The 19,205-nt window shown below is 53.2% G+C and overlaps 1 protein-coding gene across 2 annotated transcripts in view; it reads right to left on the reverse strand.

The window, feature by feature from the left end:
• Positions 1 to 5,032: 5,032 nt before the first annotated feature.
• The window catches only part of LOC140388636 (netrin-4-like), a 77,934-nt gene continuing 63,761 nt past the window's right edge, over positions 5,033 to 19,205 (reverse strand). Inside the window, exons 9-10 of one of the 2 annotated variants that reach the window (XM_072473092.1) lie at positions 10,207 to 10,377; positions 5,033 to 5,791 (exon numbers count right to left, since the gene is read on the reverse strand). In XM_072473092.1, coding sequence (XP_072329193.1) covers positions 5,661 to 5,791; positions 10,207 to 10,377 — 302 coding nt within the window. In that variant the 3' untranslated portion in view covers positions 5,033 to 5,660. Of the gene's footprint in view, positions 5,798 to 10,206; positions 10,378 to 19,205 lie in introns of both variants that reach the window. The other variant, XM_072473091.1, reaches the window with a different exon arrangement.

Genomic DNA, 19,205 nt, shown 5'->3' on the forward strand with positions numbered 1-19,205 from the left:
ATTGAACTGGCTGCAGATTGTGATTTGCAAATTGCCCTCTCCTCCTGTGAACCTGATTCAAGTGAGATCATGCGGAACAAGCAGGCTCCCCTTTCGCATTAAAGGTAAGTGACCGTGGCGTGTGTCGCGAAGGTCGGCCGGCATGGCCCGCAAAGTTGGCCCGCTGGCAAAATTGAGTCCCGGGAAAATAAATTTGAAAAACATTGATCTAGGACAACAAAGGCAGCAGACACATGGGGACACAACCACATGCAAGTTCCCTTCCAAGTCACTCACCATTGGCCATTCCTTCACTGTCACTGGGTCAATGTCCTAGAACGGGCAGCAGGGTAGCATTGTGGATAGCACAATTGCTTCACAGCTCCAGGGCCCCAGATTTGATTCCCGGCTTGGGTCACTGTCTGTGCGGAGTCGGCACGTTCTCCCCGTGTCTGCGTGGGTTTCCTCCGGGTGCTCCGGTTTCCTCCCATAGTCCAAAGATGTGCAGGTTAGGTGGGTTGGCCATGCTAAATTGCCGTTAGTGTCCAAAATTGCCCTTAGTGTTGGGTGGGTTACTGGGTTATGGGGATAGGGTGGGGGTGTGGGCTTGGGTAGGGTGCTCTTTCCAAGAGCCGGTGCAGACTCGATGGGCCGAATGGCCTCCTTCTGCACTGTAAATTCTATGATCTATGAACTCGCACAGCACAGTGGGTGTACCTACACCACATGGACTGCTGCGGTTCAAGAAAGCAGCTCAGCCCCACCTTCTCTGGGGAAATTAGGGATGGAAAATAAATGCTGGGCCAGTCAACGACATCCACATCTCATAAAATAATTTTTTTTAAACGGAAAATACAGTATTTGAAAAGGTAAAAATTGCAGGTCTAAGGGGAAAGGGCAGTGGCGTGGGATTAATGCAGTGAGATACAGGTATGATGAAGCTTCTCCCATACGGTATCACTCTCTGATTCTAAGATTATGATGTTAACATTGATGTCATTGTTTATCCCTATAGAATTTCAAAGATTGAAATGGAAATTCTTCCCGATCTGGATCATGCATGCTTTTCTGATTCTTGGATGTCTGGTTTATTGTAACGTGGAGGTAGATTCTATCACTCTTATGGCTTAAAGGTTAAAAGTGCGAGGATGGGAAGGACATGTGGATATGGATTGTGAAAGCCGGCTCAGGGTTTAACTCCACACAAGCGTGAGGGATTGTGCTGGATCTTGATCAGGCATTTCACTTCTTGCCCTTAGGCAGACTCTCTGGAATGAGGATGACCTGCTCCCACTCGGTTTGATGTGTTCTGAGATGGCCGATAATTCAATGATTGATCCCTGGACTCTGCCACGTGTGGGCAGGTGTTGTCTGGAGTTTGGGGAGACGAGGGGCGGGATTCTCCACTCCCGCGCCGAAGTGCCCACGCCCTCGTGAACGCCGTCGAGGTTCACGACGGCACGAAATGGCCCCGATCCCGACCGATTCAAGCCCCGACAATGGGCTAGGATCGGGGCCGCGTCATCGACACGCACCAGGCCGTGTTGCCGCGTAAAGGCGGCGCCGCATAGATGACGCGGCCGGCGCCGCATAACTGGCGTCACCCGCGCATGCGTGGTTGCCGTCCTCTCTGAGTCTGCCCCGCAAGAAGATGGCGGACGGATCTTGCGGGGCCGCGGAAGGAAGGAGGTCCTCCTTCTAGGAAGACGGCCCGACGATCGGTGGGCACCGATCACGGGCCATCCCACATTTGAGATATCCCCTGGTGCAGGATCCACCCCCCCCCGCCCCCCTCAGGCCGCCCCTCCCCCCCCCCAGCGTTCCCGCGCTGTTCCCGACGGCAGCGACCAGGTGTGGACGGCGCCGGGGGAACCCGCCGTTTTGGCCTGGCCGCTCGGCCCATCCGGGCCTGAGAATAGCGGGGGTGCCGGAGAATCGCCATTTTGGGGGTCTCCGGCGATTCTCCGGCCTGCGGCCCGCGAAACCCGACCGGGCCGTTCCCGCCGCTTGGGGGAATCGCAGGAGGGCGTCAGACCGGCGTCCCGGGAAATTTTGGTGGGAGTGGAGAATCTCGCCCGAGGTATTGGGAGGTTTGTGCGCTCTCTCCGACACCAGCACTTCGCCTCCGAACGCTCCTGGTGAAGTCTCCCGATGTGTTTGCTGCTTTCCATAAGACATAGGAGCGGAAGCAAGGCCATTCGGCCCATCGAGTCCACTCCACCATTCAATCATGGCTGATTTCAACTCCATTTACCCGCTCTCTCTCCATAGTCCTTAATTCCTCGAGAAATCAAGAATTTATCAACTTCTGTCTTAAAGACACTCAACGTCCCAGCCTCCGCCGCCCTCTGTGGCAATGAATTCCACAGACCCACCACTCTCTGGCTGAAGAAATTTCTCCTCATCTCTGTTCTAAAGTGACTCCCTTTTATTCTCAGGCTGTGCCCCTGGGTCCTAGTCTCCCCTGCTAATGGAAACAACTTCCCTACGTCCACCCTATCTAAGCCATTCATTATCTTGTAAGTTTCTATTAGATCTCCCCTCAACCTCCTAAACTCCAATGAATATAATCCCAGGATCCTCAGACGTTCATCGTATGTTAGGCCTACCATTCCTGGGATCATCCGTGTGAATCTCCGCTGGACCCGCTCCAGTGCCAGTATGTCCTTCCTGAGGTGTGGGGCCCAAAATTGTTCACAGTATTCTAAATGGGGCCTAACTAATGCTTTATAAAGCTTCAGAAGTACATCCCTGCTTTTATATTCCAAGCCTCTTGAGATGAATGACAACATTGCATTTGCTTTCTTAATTACGGACTCAACCTGCAAGTTTACCTTTAGAGAATCCTGGACTAGGACTCCCAAGTCCCATTGCACTTCAGCATTATGAATTTTGTCACCGTTTAGAAAATAGTCCATGCCTCTATTCTTTTTTCCAAAGTGCAAGACCTCGCACTTGCCCACGTTGAATTTCATCAGCCATTTCTTGGACCACTCTCCTAAACTGTCTAAATCTTTCTGCAGCCTCCCCACCTCCTCCATACTACCTACCCCTCCACCTATCTTTGTATCATTGGCAAACTTAGCCAGAATGCCCCCAGTCCCGTCATCTAGATTGTTAATATATAAAGAGAACAGCTGTGGCCCCAACACTGAACCCTGCGGGACGCCCAATGAACCTTCTCCATTCTATCCGCTCAGAAGCCAGGATCTCCCATGAGTCAGCGGCAATGTTTAATCTCTTCAGGGGCGCTTTGAGAATATTCCCACTGTCCTCCTGGGAACGTCCTGACGCAACTGGATTCCAAGTAGAATCTTTGCAGTGTAGTGTCGGACGTACGATTGACATGGTTTTGAGTGATTTTTTAAACATTTGTCTTGGGATATGGCTGTCGCTGGGCGGAGTCAGCATTTGTTGCCCATCCCTAATTGTCCTTGAACTGCGAGGCTTGCTCGGCCATTTCAGTGGGGGTTGGGAGGGGGTAGTTAAGAGTCAACTGCATCGCTGTGTGGGTCTGGAGTCACGTGTAGGCCAGGCCGGGTAAGGATGGCAGATTTCCTTCCCTGAAGGACCTTAGTGAACCAGATGGGTTTTTACAACAATCAACAATGGTTTCTAGAGTCTCCCCGTGTCTGCGTGGGTTTCCTCCGGGTGCTCCGGTTTCCTCCCACAAGTCCCGAAAGACGTGCTGTTAGGTGAATTGGACATTCTGAATTCTCCCTCTGTGTACCCAAACAGGCGCCGGAATGTGGCGACTAGGGGATTTTCACAGTAACTTCATTGCAGTGTTAATGTAAGCCTACTTGTGACGATAAGTATTACTACTATTAGACTTTTAATTCCAGATTTTTATTGAATTTATATTTTACCATCTGTCATGGTGGGATTGGAACCCAGGACTCTGTCTGAAAGGGGGGTGGAGGCAGAGACCCTCAGAACATTCAGGAAGTATTTAGAGGTGCGCTTGCGATCCCAGGGCAGACACGGCTATGGGCCGAGTGCTGGGAAATGGGATTAGAATAGTTAGGTGGTCGTGTTTGACCGGTCCAGAGGGGATGGGCCGAAGGGCCTGTTCTGTGCTGTATGATTCTATGACTCTGAAGAGAGAGAGAAACGTGCCGCCCGAAGAAGGGGGCTTCTGATGAAGACGCCGTCTCCCACCTTCAGCCCCCCCCCCTCACCACCCTGTGATCTAAGCCGGTTGATTGTCAGGCATACCACAAATATCCTCCCGCCAGCCAGAAAATGGAGGCTTGGCGTGAAATGGCCAATTGTCCACTTAAGGGTCACAATTGGGGTAAGGACGGCCTGCTGGATATTTTTAAGGTGGAGGTAGATTGATTCTCGTTGGGGTAGATGGGAATGTGGAATCAACACAAACGGGTCAGCCATGATTTTACTGAATCGTGGAGCAGGCTCGAGGGGCTGAATGGCTTTCCTTCTGTTTCGTATATTTGAATGGTTTCCTGTCCCTTCAATTTCATGCTCCTCCCATCCAGCCTAAAACGTGCCTGCGAGGAGCTGTGAAATTCAGCCCCTTCTCTGCTCAGATGCTGCCTGACCTGCTGGCTATTTCCAGCATTTCACCGTCAGGTTTTGATGGCTACCGACGTGCATTGTTCACTGACACCATCGCAAGGTGCCTTGTGGGGGAGGGTTTCCTTGATATTGAAACATTGGACTGACATCACCGGTAAGAGTTGCCAACTTGTGGTTGGACATATTCTTGGAGGTTTATCATCTGACTTCCCGTAGCAGGGCGTTTTAAGAAAATTGAAAACACATTTCTGAAATGGTCCCATGACATTTTTCCCAGGTTTTTGCTCCTGGTCAGTGTCCAGCACATTTACTTTTAACTCCAGGAGCCTCCAGGTAAATCCTGGGTGGTCAGTAACTCCTAACCACTATTCACTCGATTTGGGTACCGTAAGAATTCTTACAGCACCAGGTTAAAGTCCAACAGGTTTGTTTCAAATCACGAGCTTTCGGAGCACTGCTCCTTCCTCAGGTGAATCTGAAGGAGCAGTGCTCCGAAAGCTAGTGATTTGAAACAAACTTGTTGGACTTTAACCTGGTGTTGTAAGAATTCTTACGGTGCTCACCCCAGTCCAACGCTGGCATCTCCACATCATCGATTTGGGTAGTTTGAGGTGGGGCACAATGCCTTGTGGCCAATGCTAAAGAGAGTCATGATGGGTGCTTACAAAACAACTTCTCAGAGCAGTGAAACCTTTGACTGAAAATACAACCAAGTAGACACGAATAAAAACATTGTTTGAATTGATCGACTGGTTGGGCCCAAAGCAAGACAAAGTACTGGGTTGAAGGCAGCATGGTAGAAATGAACTCCAAGCACAGAGCCACACAGAACACAGACAACAAGGGTAACATGGAAGGGGCCAGAGAGTCTTATCAGAAATGCTGTTATCTTATTGTTTGATGATGAGTTTATGATCTTTCAGGTAACAGACGGACCAAAGAGGCAGCAAGGATTGAAGCAGTTACTCGAAGCAAGGTGCATGGGTCTATGATGACTTGAAGGAGGGATCTTGCCAGTTGCCACCTTGTAGTTTCCCTCAACACTTCACCCTGGATCTTGGTTGACTGAGGGCTGATTACACACAGCATGCAGTGGATGGCGAGTGTCCAGGTGCCACTGAGGCCGTGTTGACCTGATACGGTCATTTGCAGCTCACGCGCAAGTTGTGCGCCACCCATTTGGCTGTGCCCGCTCGCCATGGAGTGACCAGACTGTCCATGTTCACCAGGAGTCTACCCGTTTGGCTTGCTTCATGGCCAACGATCAGGTAATCTGTACCTATCGAAGAAAGGAGAATCAGAACTGTATTCGACTGTTCCGAAGACATGAAAATGGCCTCTGAGCTCTGAGGAGTCGGGAATATTCAGGGAGAGAGAGACAGATCAACCCATTGAGCGTCTTGCAACCAATTCACCAATGCCAGTGGGGGCTTGGATAATGGGAGCATGGCAGTGCGGGCATAGCCAGTGGGGGCTTGGCCAGTGGGAGCTTAGCCAGTGCGGGCTTGGCCAGTGGGGGCTTAGCCAGTGGGGGCTTGGCCAGTGGGGGCTTAGCCAGTGGGGGCTTAGCCAGTGGGGGCTTAGCCAGTGGGAGCTTAGCCAGTGGGAGCTTAGCCAGTGTGGGCTTGGCCAGTGCGGGCTTGGCCAGTGCGGGCTTGGCCAGTGGCGACATGGCCAGTGGGGGCTTAGCCAGTGCGGGCTTGGCCAGTGGGGGCTTAGCCACTGGCGACATGGCCAGTGGGGGCTTAGCCAGTGCGGGCTTGGCCAGTGGGGGCTTATCCACTGGCGACATGGCCAGTGGGGGCTTGGCCAGTGGCGACATGGCCAGTGGGGGCTTGGCCAGTGCGGGTTTGGCCAGTGGGGGCTTGGCCAGTGGCGACATGGCCAGTGGGGGCTTAGCCAGTGGGGGCTTGGCCAATGGGGGCTTGGCCAGTGGCGACATGGTCAGTGGGAGCTTAGCCAGTGGGGGCTTAGCCAGTGGGAGCTTAGCCAGTGCGGGCTTGGCCAATGGGGGCTTAGCCAGTGGGAGTTTGACCAATGAGGGCTTGAAATCAAGTCACTCTGGATCTCCTCAGGACAGGAGTTCTGACATTGCTGGGACTGTTCAGTTGGCAGCCAATCAGATTGTCTCGCTGCTCGCAAGGGCGGGACACCCTTTTGTTGTGGATTGCTCCGTTGATCTAGACTCCCCCCACCAGAGGATTCATTGCATCTGCCCAATCAAACCACTTAAATCCCTTTAAACACACCAATGAAAACACCTCATCCTTTTCTGTAGACAAGGGAATACAAACAATCTTTAAGTAGCCTGTTGTCATAATTCCACCCTGTAAAGCCTAGCATTCCATTGGTGAATGTGCTGTGCACTCTTCCGCATGCACCCCTGCCCCACCGATGCCCAGACATTCGAATAATGGTCAATGAGGAATCAGAGAGTGGGACGTGGAACGTGTGGTATTTTAACCGTAGGAGAGGAGGAATAGAAGAAACTGTGGACTGAGGAGCCGGAAAGTTAGGGCATAAACATTCCAAATCGGGTGTCCATTCTGTAGGGTAATTCTACTGTTCCATTACTATCAACAACTTGCATTTATGGCACATCTTGAACACAGTAAACGCTCATAAGGTGTTTCAGGAGTGTTAAGAAACAAAATTTAACATCAAGCCTGATAATGAGATATTTGGATAGGTGATGCAGAAATCTCAGAGAGTTGCAGGGCTGGCTAGAGGCCGGTTAGGGAAGGCGGTCGTGGTATTGTCGCTGGACTAGCAATCCAAACACCGAGGGTGATGCTCTGGGGACCTGGGTTCGAATCGCACCAGGGCAGTTGGTGGAATTTGAATTCAGTAGAAAAATCTGGAATTAAAAGTCTAATGACGACCATGAAACCATTGTCGATTGTCGTAAAAATACATCTGGTTCACTAATGTCCTTTAGGGAAGGAAATCTGCCGTCCTTACCCGGTCTGGCCTACACGTGACTCCAGACCCACAGCAATGTGATTGAGACTTAAATGCCCTCAGGGATGGGCAATAAATGCTGACCCAGCCAGCGACACCCACATCCCTCAAACAAATAAAAAAAGAGTTAGCAAGATAGCAAGGTCAGGGCGTGCTGTCCATAGGTCAGATAGGAATAAATCAATCAAGAAAATGGGTGCGACCAACAAACCCAGTGAACCCTGGATATCCAGGGAGATACAGCTTTGGGTCAGGAGAAAAAGGGAGGCTGATGGCAGATACCGAGGGCTCAAAACAGCAGAAGCCCTAGAGGCGTATAGAATGTGCAAGAGGGAACTTAAAAAGAAAACTAGGAGAGCAAAAAGGAGACATGAAAGGATACTGTTAGGTAAAATAAAGGAAAATCGTAAGTTGTTTTGCAAGTACATTAAGGGTAAAAGGATAACTAGGGAAAGAGTCGGGGCCCATTAAGGACCACAGTGGTAATTTTTGTGTGGAGCCAGAGGACATAGGGTTCTAAATGAGAGGGACACTGGGTATAGCAATCGGGGAGAAGGACTACTAAAATTAAAGAGATTAACACAGACAGAGAGGAGGTTCTGAATGGTCTGACAGGCTTAAAGGTAGACAGATCTCCAGGGCCAGATGAAATGTATCCCAGGCTGTTGAGCGAGGCAAGGGAGGAAATAGGGGCGCTGGCAATCATTTACAATTCCTCTGTGGCCACAGGAGAGGTGCCGGGGGACTGGAGGATCGTCAATGTGGGACCATTATTCAAGAAGGGCGGTGCGGATAACCCAGGAAACTACAGGCCAGTCAGTCTAACCTCAGTGGTGGGGAAACTATTGGAAGCAATTCTGAGAGACCGAATTAATCTACATTTGGAGGGACAGGGATTAGTCAAGAACAGTCAGCATGGTTTTGTTAAGGGGGGGTCATGTCTGACCAACTTGATTGAGTTTTTCACAGAGGTGACCAGGAGTGTAGATGAGGGCAATGTATTTGACGTAGTCTACTTGGACTTCAGCAAGGCTTTTGATAAGGTTCCACATGGGAGACTGATGCCGAAGGTAAGAGCCCACGGGACCCAAGGAAATTTGGCAAATTGGATCCAGAATTGGCTGAGTGGCGGGAAGCAGAGGGTGATGGGCGAGGGGTGTTGTTCTGACAGGAAGTCTGTGTCCAGTGGGGTTCCGCAGGGATCAGTGTTGGGGCCCTTACTGTTTGTGCTTTATATAAATGACTTAGACATGAATGTAGTGGGTTGATCAGTAAGTTTGTGGATGATAGGAAAATTGGTAAATAGTGAAGCGGATAGCCTTCGATTACAGGAGGATACAGACGGTCAGTGGGAAATGGAATTCAATCCGGATAAGTGTGAGGTGATGCACTCGGGCAGGACAAACAAGGCAAAGGGAATACAGGATAAACGGCAGGACCCTGGGAAGCACCGAGGATCAGAGGGGGCTTGGTGTGCATGTACACCCGTCCCTTAAGGTAGCAGAGCAGCTGGATACAGTGGTTAAGAGGGCAGATGGTACACTTGCCTTTATTAGCCGAGGCATCGAGTTTAAGGGGCGGGTTTAGCTCAGTTGGCAGGACAGCTGGTTAGTGATGCAGAGTGACGCCAACAGCGGGGGTTCAATTCCCATACCGGCTGAGATTATTCACGAAGGCCCCGCCTTCTCAACCTTGCCCCTTGCCTGAGGTGTGGTGACCCTCGGGTTAAATCACCACCAGTCAGCTCCCCCCTCAAAGGGGAAAGCAGCCTATGGTCACCTGGGACTGTGTAAAATTCTGGTTAAGCCACAGCTATGGGCGGCTCGGTAGCACAGTGGTTAACACTGGTGCTTCACAGCTCCAGGGCCCCAGGTTCGATTCCCGTCTTGGCTCAGTCTGTGCGGCGTCTGCACCCTCTCCCCGTGTCTGCGTGGGTTTCCTCCGGGCGCTCCGGTTTCCTCACACAAGTCCCGAAAGATAATTTTGACATTCTGAATTCTTCCTCTGTGTACCTGAACAGGCGTCGGAGTGTGGCGACTAGGGGATTTTCACAGTAACTTCACTACAGTGTTAATGTAAGCCTACTGTGACAATAAAGATTATTATTATTAGCTAGAGTATTGTGAGCAGTTCTGGAATCCACATTATCGGAGGGATGTGATCGCACTGGAAAGGGAGCAGAGGAGATTTACCAGGTTGCTGCCCGGGCTGGAGAGTGTTAGTTATGAAGAGAGATTGGACAGACTTGGGACTGTTTTCCTTGGAGCAGAGGAGGCTGAGGGGGGTCAGGATTGAGATGTATAAAATTATGAGGGGCACAGATAGAGTAGGCAGGGAGAAACCGTTCCCCTTGGGGGAGGGATCAATGACCAGGGGGCAGAGATTTAAGGTGAGGAGCGGGAGGTTTCGAGGGGATGTGAGGGAAACCTTTTCACCCAGAGGGTGGGGGGGGGGGGAGTCTGGAACTCGCTGCCTGAAAGGGGGGTGGAGGCAGAGACCCTCAGAATATTTAGGAAGTATTTAGATGTGCCCCTGCGACCCCAGGGCAGACACGGCTATGGGCCGAGTGCTGGGAAACGGGATTAGAATAGTGAGGTGGTTGTGTTTGATCAGTGCAGGCAGGATGGACCTTATCTTTGTTGTAAACTCTATGCCTATATCATTCCTTGTGATGAACTCAACCCTTTCCCTGTGTTGCCAGTCCCCACAAGTTGCTCTGTCACTCACCAGGGTTGAGCAAGGGACAGGTACACCCCCGTTTGGTCCACGATTCAGGGTAGATGCTCCAGTTGCCATGGGTGATTTTCACTTTCCCAGTTTTCATCACCTTCTTTACTTTGACAGTGACCTCAGCGTGAGTTCCTCTGTCATGTGCAGATAGAATCCTCGCCTTGATAGCTTGTGGGGAAAAAACAGAGTGTTTGGCACAGAGAGACTCATTCCAGTTCAATGAGAAAACTGCCAGAGACGCCGTGGTTAAATCACTGCCCCGGCATTTACTGACCGATGGAGCCAGCGTAGGAAGGAAAAGATTAATTTTACTTTTAACAATAAGCTGCCCAAGGCAGTAACTATCGACAGTCACCGTCCCCGCTGACAGTCCCTGCTCAGGCCGACTTTTATGCTGGATTCTAACGGGCCCCAGCTGAGTGGGCCCCACCGCCCCCCGGCCTCCCCCCCCCCCCCCCCGCCCCTCGCACCTGGGAAGCCCGTACTCCACATGCCCCACAGGGAGTTTGATAATAGTTTCCCTGGGGCCTCGTGGGGTTAGGATGTTGCACCTCTGTCATCGTCAAGGTATTGAGTGCAAGTGGACTGGCCCTTCAGGGAGCTGCTCACAGCTGGTCAGGGGCCGGATTACGGCCTGTCAAGGGCCGGATTACAGCTGGTCAGGGGATGGTCACAGCTGGTCAGGGGCCGGATTACAGCTGGTCAGGGGCTGGATTACAGCCGGTCAGAGGCCGGATTACAGCTGGTCAGGGGCTGGTCACAGCTGGTCAGGGGCCGGATTACAGCCGGTCAGGGGCCAGATTGCAGCCAGTCAGGGGCTGGATTACAGCCGGTCAGGGGATGGTCACAGCCGGTCAGGGGCCGGATTACAGCTGGTCAGGGGATGGTCACAACTGGTCAGGGGCCAGATTACAGACGGTTAGGGGCTGGATTACAGCCGGTCAGGGGATGGTTACAGCTGGTCAGGGGCCGGATTACAGCTGGTCAGGGGCTGGATTACAGCTGGTCAGGGGATGGATTACAGCTGGTCAGGCCTGCAATTAGAGCAGGTTAGGAGCCTTTTTTTCTACTATGTAAACCTCCTGCTGTAAATGAGATCAGGGAGAGACACTGGGTCTGAAACTGAGATATCGGGTGGAATCAAGACATTGAGATGTCACCTGCCCGCTGGAGAACTGGCGAGAGAGCCACGCTGCCCCTTCTCGGGAAAGCTGCTGAACCACCGGCCAGTCAGGCAACACAAGGCCTTCTCATGAAATCATGGCCCTGGGGCTCTTGCTGACTGAGAGCTGGCAGCCAATCCGAATCTGGCAGCTTGTGCTCAATAGCCATTGCAGAGGGAGTGGCTGCAAAGACGGACACCAGAGTCTAGGATCGTGGAGCAAGCAAGTCAGTAATGTGGGAGGAGGGCGGAGTTGTGGGGTGGGGGTTGGCAGAAAGGGCAGGGGGTTTGCTCTCAACAAGCCCCCCACTTCCTGATTTGTAGTCCCTTTGATCGAGGGCTCTCCCATTGGGATTACTGGGAGACTTCAGGAATATTGGATTCTAAATATTGGCCAATTTAAGGGTTAGAAGCCTGGGTCTAGAGCGTGTTTGACTGAAGTGGTCATGTTTTTTAAAAAAGTTATTTTGTTTCTGCAGGGCCTGGGTGCTTTTAGCAGCCAGAAGGTGAAATTGACAAAAGGGATGTGGTTTTCAGTTTGGACTAATGGACCGTGGTCTGATTGGCAAAGTTCCTGGAGCGTTAATGTGCTCGCAGAGAGCGTTTGTTTGTCAGCTTGGGGAGATGAGGCTATTGCTGGGTGGAGCCAAGGAATACAGAGAGTCAGGTTGAAAAGCTCTAGAGAGGCAGTTTTTTGAAGAAAGCTTTGGGGAGAGAGGTGAATTCAGAGCTGCCTGACGCTGAGTCCACAATTCTCCCATAAGGTAGATCGAGAGCTGCATGTTTCTTTTCTTGTTTGACGGGGAATTGAGTAGTTGTGTTTAAGGGGTAATTAATTGTAAGCTGTTCTTTTGTGTGTGAACTTAAAGGGCAGGATTCTCCGACCCCCGCCGGGTCGGAGAATCCCCGAGGGGCGGCGTGAATCCCACCCTGCCGCTCCGACGCCGGCTGCAGTATTCTCCGGCGTCGGTTTTCGGGCCTGGCTTGTAGGCCGGCTGGTGGGGTTCTCGGGGGTGCGCGGGGGGGATCCGGCCCCGGGGAGGGCCCCCACAGTGGCCTGGCCCGTGATCGGGGCTCACCGATCTGCGGGTGGGCCTGTGCCGTGGGGGCACTCCTTCCGTCCTCCCAGCCAGCGTGGGGCTCCGCCATTGCCGGCGTGGAGAAGACACCCCCTGCGCATGCGCTAGAAAACGCCGGCCGGTCTGCGCATGCGCTAGAATATGCCGGCCGGTCTGCGCATGCGCTAGAATACGCCGGCCGGTCTGCGCATGTGCTAGAATACGCCGGCCGGTCTGCGCATGCGCTAGAATATGCCGGCCGGTCTGCGCATGCGCTAGAATACGCCGGCCGGTCTGCGCATGTGCTAGAATACGCCGGCCGGTCTGCGCATGCGCTAGAATATGCCGGCCGGTCTGCGCATGTGCTAGAATACGCCTGACGGTCTGCGCATGCGCTAGAATACGCCGGCCGGTTTGCGCATGTGCTAACTCGCGCATGCCCTTCGGTGCCGACCTAGATCCCGGAAGTGCGGTGGATTCCGCAACTTCCAGTTGGCCCGACGCCTGAGTGGTTCATGCTCTTTTTTACGTCGGCATTGGGCCGTCGCGGGGATCCGGGAGAATCGCGGCTCATTGGTTTAATAGTGTCGTCATAATAACGTTTTGTTTTAGAAATACCAAAACCCTATTTCTTCAGGCAATCCCTCCTGGAGAGAATCACTCTTTCCGCACAGTCTTAAAATTAACTAAAATATTGGAGTTTCAGGTCTGCTCTGGGATTGTAATACCAACTCCCCCCCTCCTGCTCTGGGATTGTAATACCAACTCCCCCCTCCTGCTCTGGGATTGTAATACCAACTCCCCCCCTCCTGCTCTGGGATTGTAATACCAACTCCCCCCCCTCCTGCTCTGGGATTGTAATACCAACTCCCCCCCTCCTGCTCTGGGATTGTAATACCAACTCCCCCCCTCCTGCTCTGGGATTGTAATACCAACTCCCCCCCTCCTGCTCTGGGATTGTAATACCAACTCCCCCCCCCTCCTGCTCTGGGATTGTAATACCAACTCTCCCCCTCCTGCTCTGGGATTGTAATACCAACTCCCCCCTCCTGCTCTGGGATTGTAATACCAACTCCCCCCTCCTGCTCTGGGATTGTAATACCAACTCCCCCCCTCCTGCTCTGGGAGTGTAATACCAGCTCCCCCCTCCTGCTCTGGGATTGTAATACCAACTCCCCCCCTCCTGCTCTGGGATTGTAATACCAACTCCCCCCCTCCTGCTCTGGGATTGTAATACCAACTCCCCCCCTCCTGCTCTGGGATTGTAATACCAACTCCCCCCACTCCTGCTCTGGGATTGTAATACCAACTGCCCCCCCCCTCCTGCTCTGGGATTGTAATACCAACTCCCCCCCTCCTGCTCTGGGATTGTAATACCAACTCCCCCCCCTCCTGCTCTGGGATTGTAATACCAACTCCCCCCTCCTGCTCTGGGATTGTCATACCAACTCCCCCCCCTCCTGCTCTGGGATTGTAATACCAACTCCCCCCCCTCCTGCTCTGGGATTGTAATACCAACACCCCCCTCCTGCTCTGGGATTGTAATACCAACTCCCCCCCCCCCTCCTGCTCTGGGACTGTAATACCAACTCCCCCCCCCCCCTCCGCCAGCTCTGGGATTGTAATACCAACTCCCCCCCCTCCTGCTCTAGGATTGTAATACCAACTCCCCCCTCCTGCTCTGGGATTGTAATACCAACTCCCCCCCCTCCTGCTCCCCCTGCCCCCCCACAAGCTCTTCTGCCGTTCACACCACATGGCAAAAGGCTCACCCAACACTCGGGTAATACAGGTGGTGGTGGGATGAGGTCCATTGCTGTTCATTAATTGGCCATTTAAGGGCCTCTATAGGTGGCGAGACGGGAATGTTAACCATGGGCCTCCCCGCTGAGAATTTAATGCTGGCGGAGGCAGGAAGGTGGCAGGTGTCTGGCATGTCACCATCCCGTGTAACTAAACACCCTCCCTGCCTCCAAGCTCTCCACCGGGTAGAGCAGAGGATTCCGTCCACACAACTGAGGTCTGTGCCAAATTAACTCACCTCAGTCGAGGCAGAAACCAAAGGACTAAGATTCAATTCATAGCGCTGGATTAGGGAGAAGGAGAATCAGCCGGGATTTCCACTCCCGACCTACACCCAGGTGCCCCTGTTGGAGGGCAAATGCATGTGGGATTATTGGGTGGGACAGCATTGGTCGCAATGCTTGCACCATTGAACCACCCCGCTAACACTCCCCGCCAAACAGAACTCAAAATACTCAATTTCAGCGTTTGGCGGCTACGACAAGACCAGCATTTATTGCTCATCTCCTCGTTGCCCTGAGCAGGTGGTGGTGAGATACCCTCTTGAAACGCTGGTAGTCGTTTGATGCAACGGGCTGTCTCACTCGGGCATTTCAGCGGGCGGAGTCAACCGCATCGCTGTGTGTGGTTTGGAGTCACGTGGAGGCCAGACCGGGGTAAGGGTGGCAGATTTCCCTCTCCGAAGGACACCAGTGAACCAGATGGGTTTTTATGACAAGCGGCTTTGAACCCACAATCTCATTACTCAGAGGAGAGGAAGAGAAAGAGAGGAATGCTACATACTTGAACCACAGGTGTCGCCTCTCCAGATGTTCCCAGTAGCAACCAGGACAAATCTTTTCCTGGTCACTTTGGATCAGGTCAGATGGAGAGAAAAGGGCAATGAGCGAGGAGGCAATGGACAGACCAAACGAGAGGAGATATCCCAGAATAATAAACAAAATACACAAATATTTGACATTGGCATGTCAGGTTGAGAAGGCTGTTTTATTTCTCTTCTCGGGACGTGGGTGTCGCCGGCTGTGCCAACATTTATTGCCCATCCCTAATTGCCCTTCAAGGGGCAGTTAAGAGTCAACCAGATTGCTGTGGGTCTGGAGTCACGTGCAGGTCAGACCGGGTAAGGACGGAGGATTTACCTCCCTGAAGGACATTAGTGAACCAGATGGGCTTTTATAAGACCTGATGATACTTTCATGATTATCTTATACTGAGACTGGTTTTATATTCTATTCTTTGTATACCGGCTGCCCACGGTGGGATTTGAAACCGTGTCCCCAGAACATTAGCCCGGGCCTCTCGATCACTACTCCAGCAACGTGACCAGTATGTCACTGTTTGCCCCCAATAAGAAGTGAATAAGTATATGGGATCCCTGGGCGAAATTCTCCGGTATCGGCGCGATGTCCGCCGACCGGCACCCAAAACGGCGCAAATCAGTCGGGTATCGCGCCCACCAAAGATGCGGAATCCTCCGCATCTTGGGGGGGCCCAGCCCCAACATTGAGGGGCTAGGCGCGCGCCGGACTAATTTCCGCCCTGCCAGCTGGCGGAAAAGGCCTTTGGTGCCCCGCCAGCTGGCGCGGAAATGACATTGCCGGGCGGCGCATGCGCGGGAGCGTTAGCGGCCGCTCACGGCATCCCCGCGCATGTGCTGTGGAGGGAGTCCCTTCCGCCTCCGCCATGGTGGAGACCGTGGCGAAGGGGGAAGGAAAAGAGTGCCCCCACGGCACAGGCCCGCCCGCGGATCGGTGGGCCCCGATCGGGGGCCAGGCCACCGTGGGGGCACCCCCCGGGGCCAGATCGCCCCCGCGCCCCTCCCAGGAACCCGGAGCCCGCCCGCGCCGCCGGTAAGAGAGGTGGTTTAATCCACGCCGGCTGGACAGGCATCCTAGCAGCGGGACTTCGGCCCATCCGGGCCGGAGTATCGCGGGGGGGGTGGGGGGGTGGGGGGGGGGGGGGGGTGGGGGGGGGGGGGGCAACCGGCACGGCACGATTCCCGCCCCCGCCGAATCTCCGGTGCCGGAGAATTCGGCAACCGGCGGGGTGGGATTCATGCCAGCCCCTGGCGATTCTCTGACCCGGCGGGGGGTCGGAGAATCTCGCCCCCTGTCTTCATTGATAGACAGTAAGAAGTCTTACAACACCAATGCAGCAGGGGCATGGGAACCTGGATTGTAGTTTTAGGGTACGGGAGAATGAGAGTATAGAGGTTAGGAGCTCAGATCTGACGTCGCAGGAGGGGGCCAGTGTTCAGGTTTGAAGTGTGTCTACTTCAATGCCAGGAGTATACGGAACAAGGTAGGGGAACTGGCAGCATGGGTTGGTACCTGGGACTTCGATGTTGTGGCCATTTCGGAGACATGGGGGGTCATTCTCCGACCCCCCGCCGGGTCGGAGAATGGCCGTTGGCCGCCGTGAATCCCGCCCCCGCCGGTTGCCGAAGTCTCCGGTACCGGAGATTGGGCGGGGGCGGGAATCCGGCCGCGCCGGTTGGCAGGACCCCCCGCTGGATTCTCCGGCCCGGATGGGCCGAAGTCCCGCCCAGGAATTGCCTGTCCCGCCGGCGTAAATCAAACCTGGTATTTACCGGCGGGACCAGGCGGCGTGGGTGGGCTCCGGGGTCCTGGGGAGGGGGGGGCGCGGGGCGATGTGGCCCCGGGGGGTACCCCCACGGTGGCCTGGCCCGCGATCGGGGCCCACCGATCCGCGGGCGGGCCTGTGCCGTGGGGGCACTCTTTCCCTTCCGCCTCCGCCACGGTCTCCACCATGGCGGAGGCGGAAGTGACTCTCCCCACTGCGCATGCGCGGGAAACTGACAGCGGCCGCTGACGCTCCCGCGCATGCGCTGGGAAACTGACAGCGGCCGCTGACGCTCCCGCGCATGCGCGCATTTCCGCGCCAGCTGGCGGGGCAACAAACGCCATTTCCGCCAGCTGGCGGGGCGGAAATCCCTCCGGCGTCGGCCTAGCCCCTCAATGTTGGGGCTAGGCCGCCAAAGATGCGGAGACTTCCGCACCTTTTTGCCGGCGCGATGCCCGTCTGATTTGCGCCGGCTTTGGCGCCAGTCGGCGGGCATCCCGCCGTTGGGGGAGAATTTCGCCCATGGATAGAGCAGGGACAGGAATGGATGTTGCAGGTTCCGGGGTTTAGGTGTTTTAGTAAGCTCAGAGAAGGAGGCAAAAGAGGGGGAGGTGTGGCGCTGCTAGTCAAGAGCAGTATTACGGTGGCGGAGAGGATGCTAGATGGGGACTCATCTTCCGAGGTAGTATGGGCTGAAGTTAGAAACAGGAAAGGAGAGGTCACCCTATTGGGAGTCTTCTATAGGCCTCCAAATAGTTCTAGGGATGTAGAGGAAAGGATGGCGAGGATGATCCTGCATAAGAGCGAAAGTAACAGGGTAGTTATTATGGGAGACTTTAACTTTCCAAATATTGACTGGAAAAGATATAGTTCGAGTACATTAGATGGGTCGTTTTTTGTACAGTGTGTGCAGGAGGGTTTCCTGACACAATATGTTGACAGGCCAACAAGAGGCAAGGCCACGTTGGATTTGGTTTTGGGTAATGAACCAGGCCAGGTGTTGGATTTGGAGGTAGGAGAGCACTTTGGGGACAGTGACCACAATTCGGTGACGTTTACGTTAATGATGGAAAGGGATAAGTATACACCACAGGGCAAGAGTTATAGCTGGGGGAAGGGCAATTGCTGGACCTTTGGCTTTGATTTTTATTTCATCATTGGCTACAGGAATAGTGCCAGAGGACTGGAGGATAGCAAATGTGGTCCCTTTGTTCAAAAAGGGGAGCAGAGACAACCCCGGCAACTATAGACCGGTGAGCCTCACGTCTGTAGTGGGTAAAGTCTTGGAGGGGATTATAAGAGACAAGATTTATAATCATCTAGATAGGAATAATATGATCAGGGATAGTCAGCATGGCTTTGTGAAGGGTAGGTCATGCCTCACAAACCTTATCGAGTTCTTTGAGAAGGTGACTGAACAGGTAGACGAGGGTAGAGCAGTTGATGTGGTGTATATGGATTTCAGCAAAGCGTTTGATAAGGTTCCCCACGGTAGGCTATTGCAGAAAATACGGAGGCTGGGGATTGAGGGTGATTTAGAGATGTGGATCAGAAATTGGCTAGCTGAAATGTTCAGATTGGAGTTCAGTCACAAGTGGAGGACCACAAGGATCTGTTCTGGGGCCGTTGCTGTTTGTCATTTTTATCAATGACCTAGAGGAAGGCGCAGAAGGGTGGGTGAGTAAATTTGCAGTCGATACTAAAGTCGGTGGTGTTGTCGATAGTGTGGAAGGATGTAGCAGGTTACAGAGGGATATAGATAAGCTGCAGAGCTGGGCTGAGAGGTGGCAAATGGAGTTTAATGTCGAGAAGTGTGAGATGATTCACTTTGGAAGGAATAACAGGAATGCGGAATATTTGGCTAATGGTAAAGTTCTTGAAAGTGTGGATGAGCAGAGGGATCTAGGTGTCCATGTACATAGATCCCTGAAAGTTGCCACCCAGGTTGATAGGGTTGTGAAGAAGGCCTATGGAGTGTTGGCCTTTATTGGTAGAGGGATTGAGTTCCGGAGTCAGGAGGTCATGTTGCAGCTGTACAGAACTCTGGTACGGCCGCATTTGGAGTATTGCGTACAGTTCTGGTCACCGCATTATAGGAAGGACGTGGAGGCATTGGAGCGGGTGCAGAGGAGATTTACCAGGATGTTGCCTGGAATGGAGGGAAAATCTTATGAGGAAAGGCTGATGGACTTGAGGTTGTTTTCGTTGGAGAGAAGAAGGTTAAGAGGAGACTTAATAGAGGCATACAAGTTGATCAGGGGGTTGGATAGGGTGGACAGTGAGAGCCACTAACGGATGGAAATGGCTGGCACGAGGGGACATAGCTTTAAACTGAGGGGTAATAGATATAGGACAGAGGTCAGAGGTAGGTTCTTTACGCAAAGAGTGGT

This window comes from Scyliorhinus torazame, chromosome 13, assembly GCF_047496885.1.
Source record: "Scyliorhinus torazame isolate Kashiwa2021f chromosome 13, sScyTor2.1, whole genome shotgun sequence".
Lineage (NCBI taxonomy): Eukaryota > Metazoa > Chordata > Chondrichthyes > Carcharhiniformes > Scyliorhinidae > Scyliorhinus > Scyliorhinus torazame.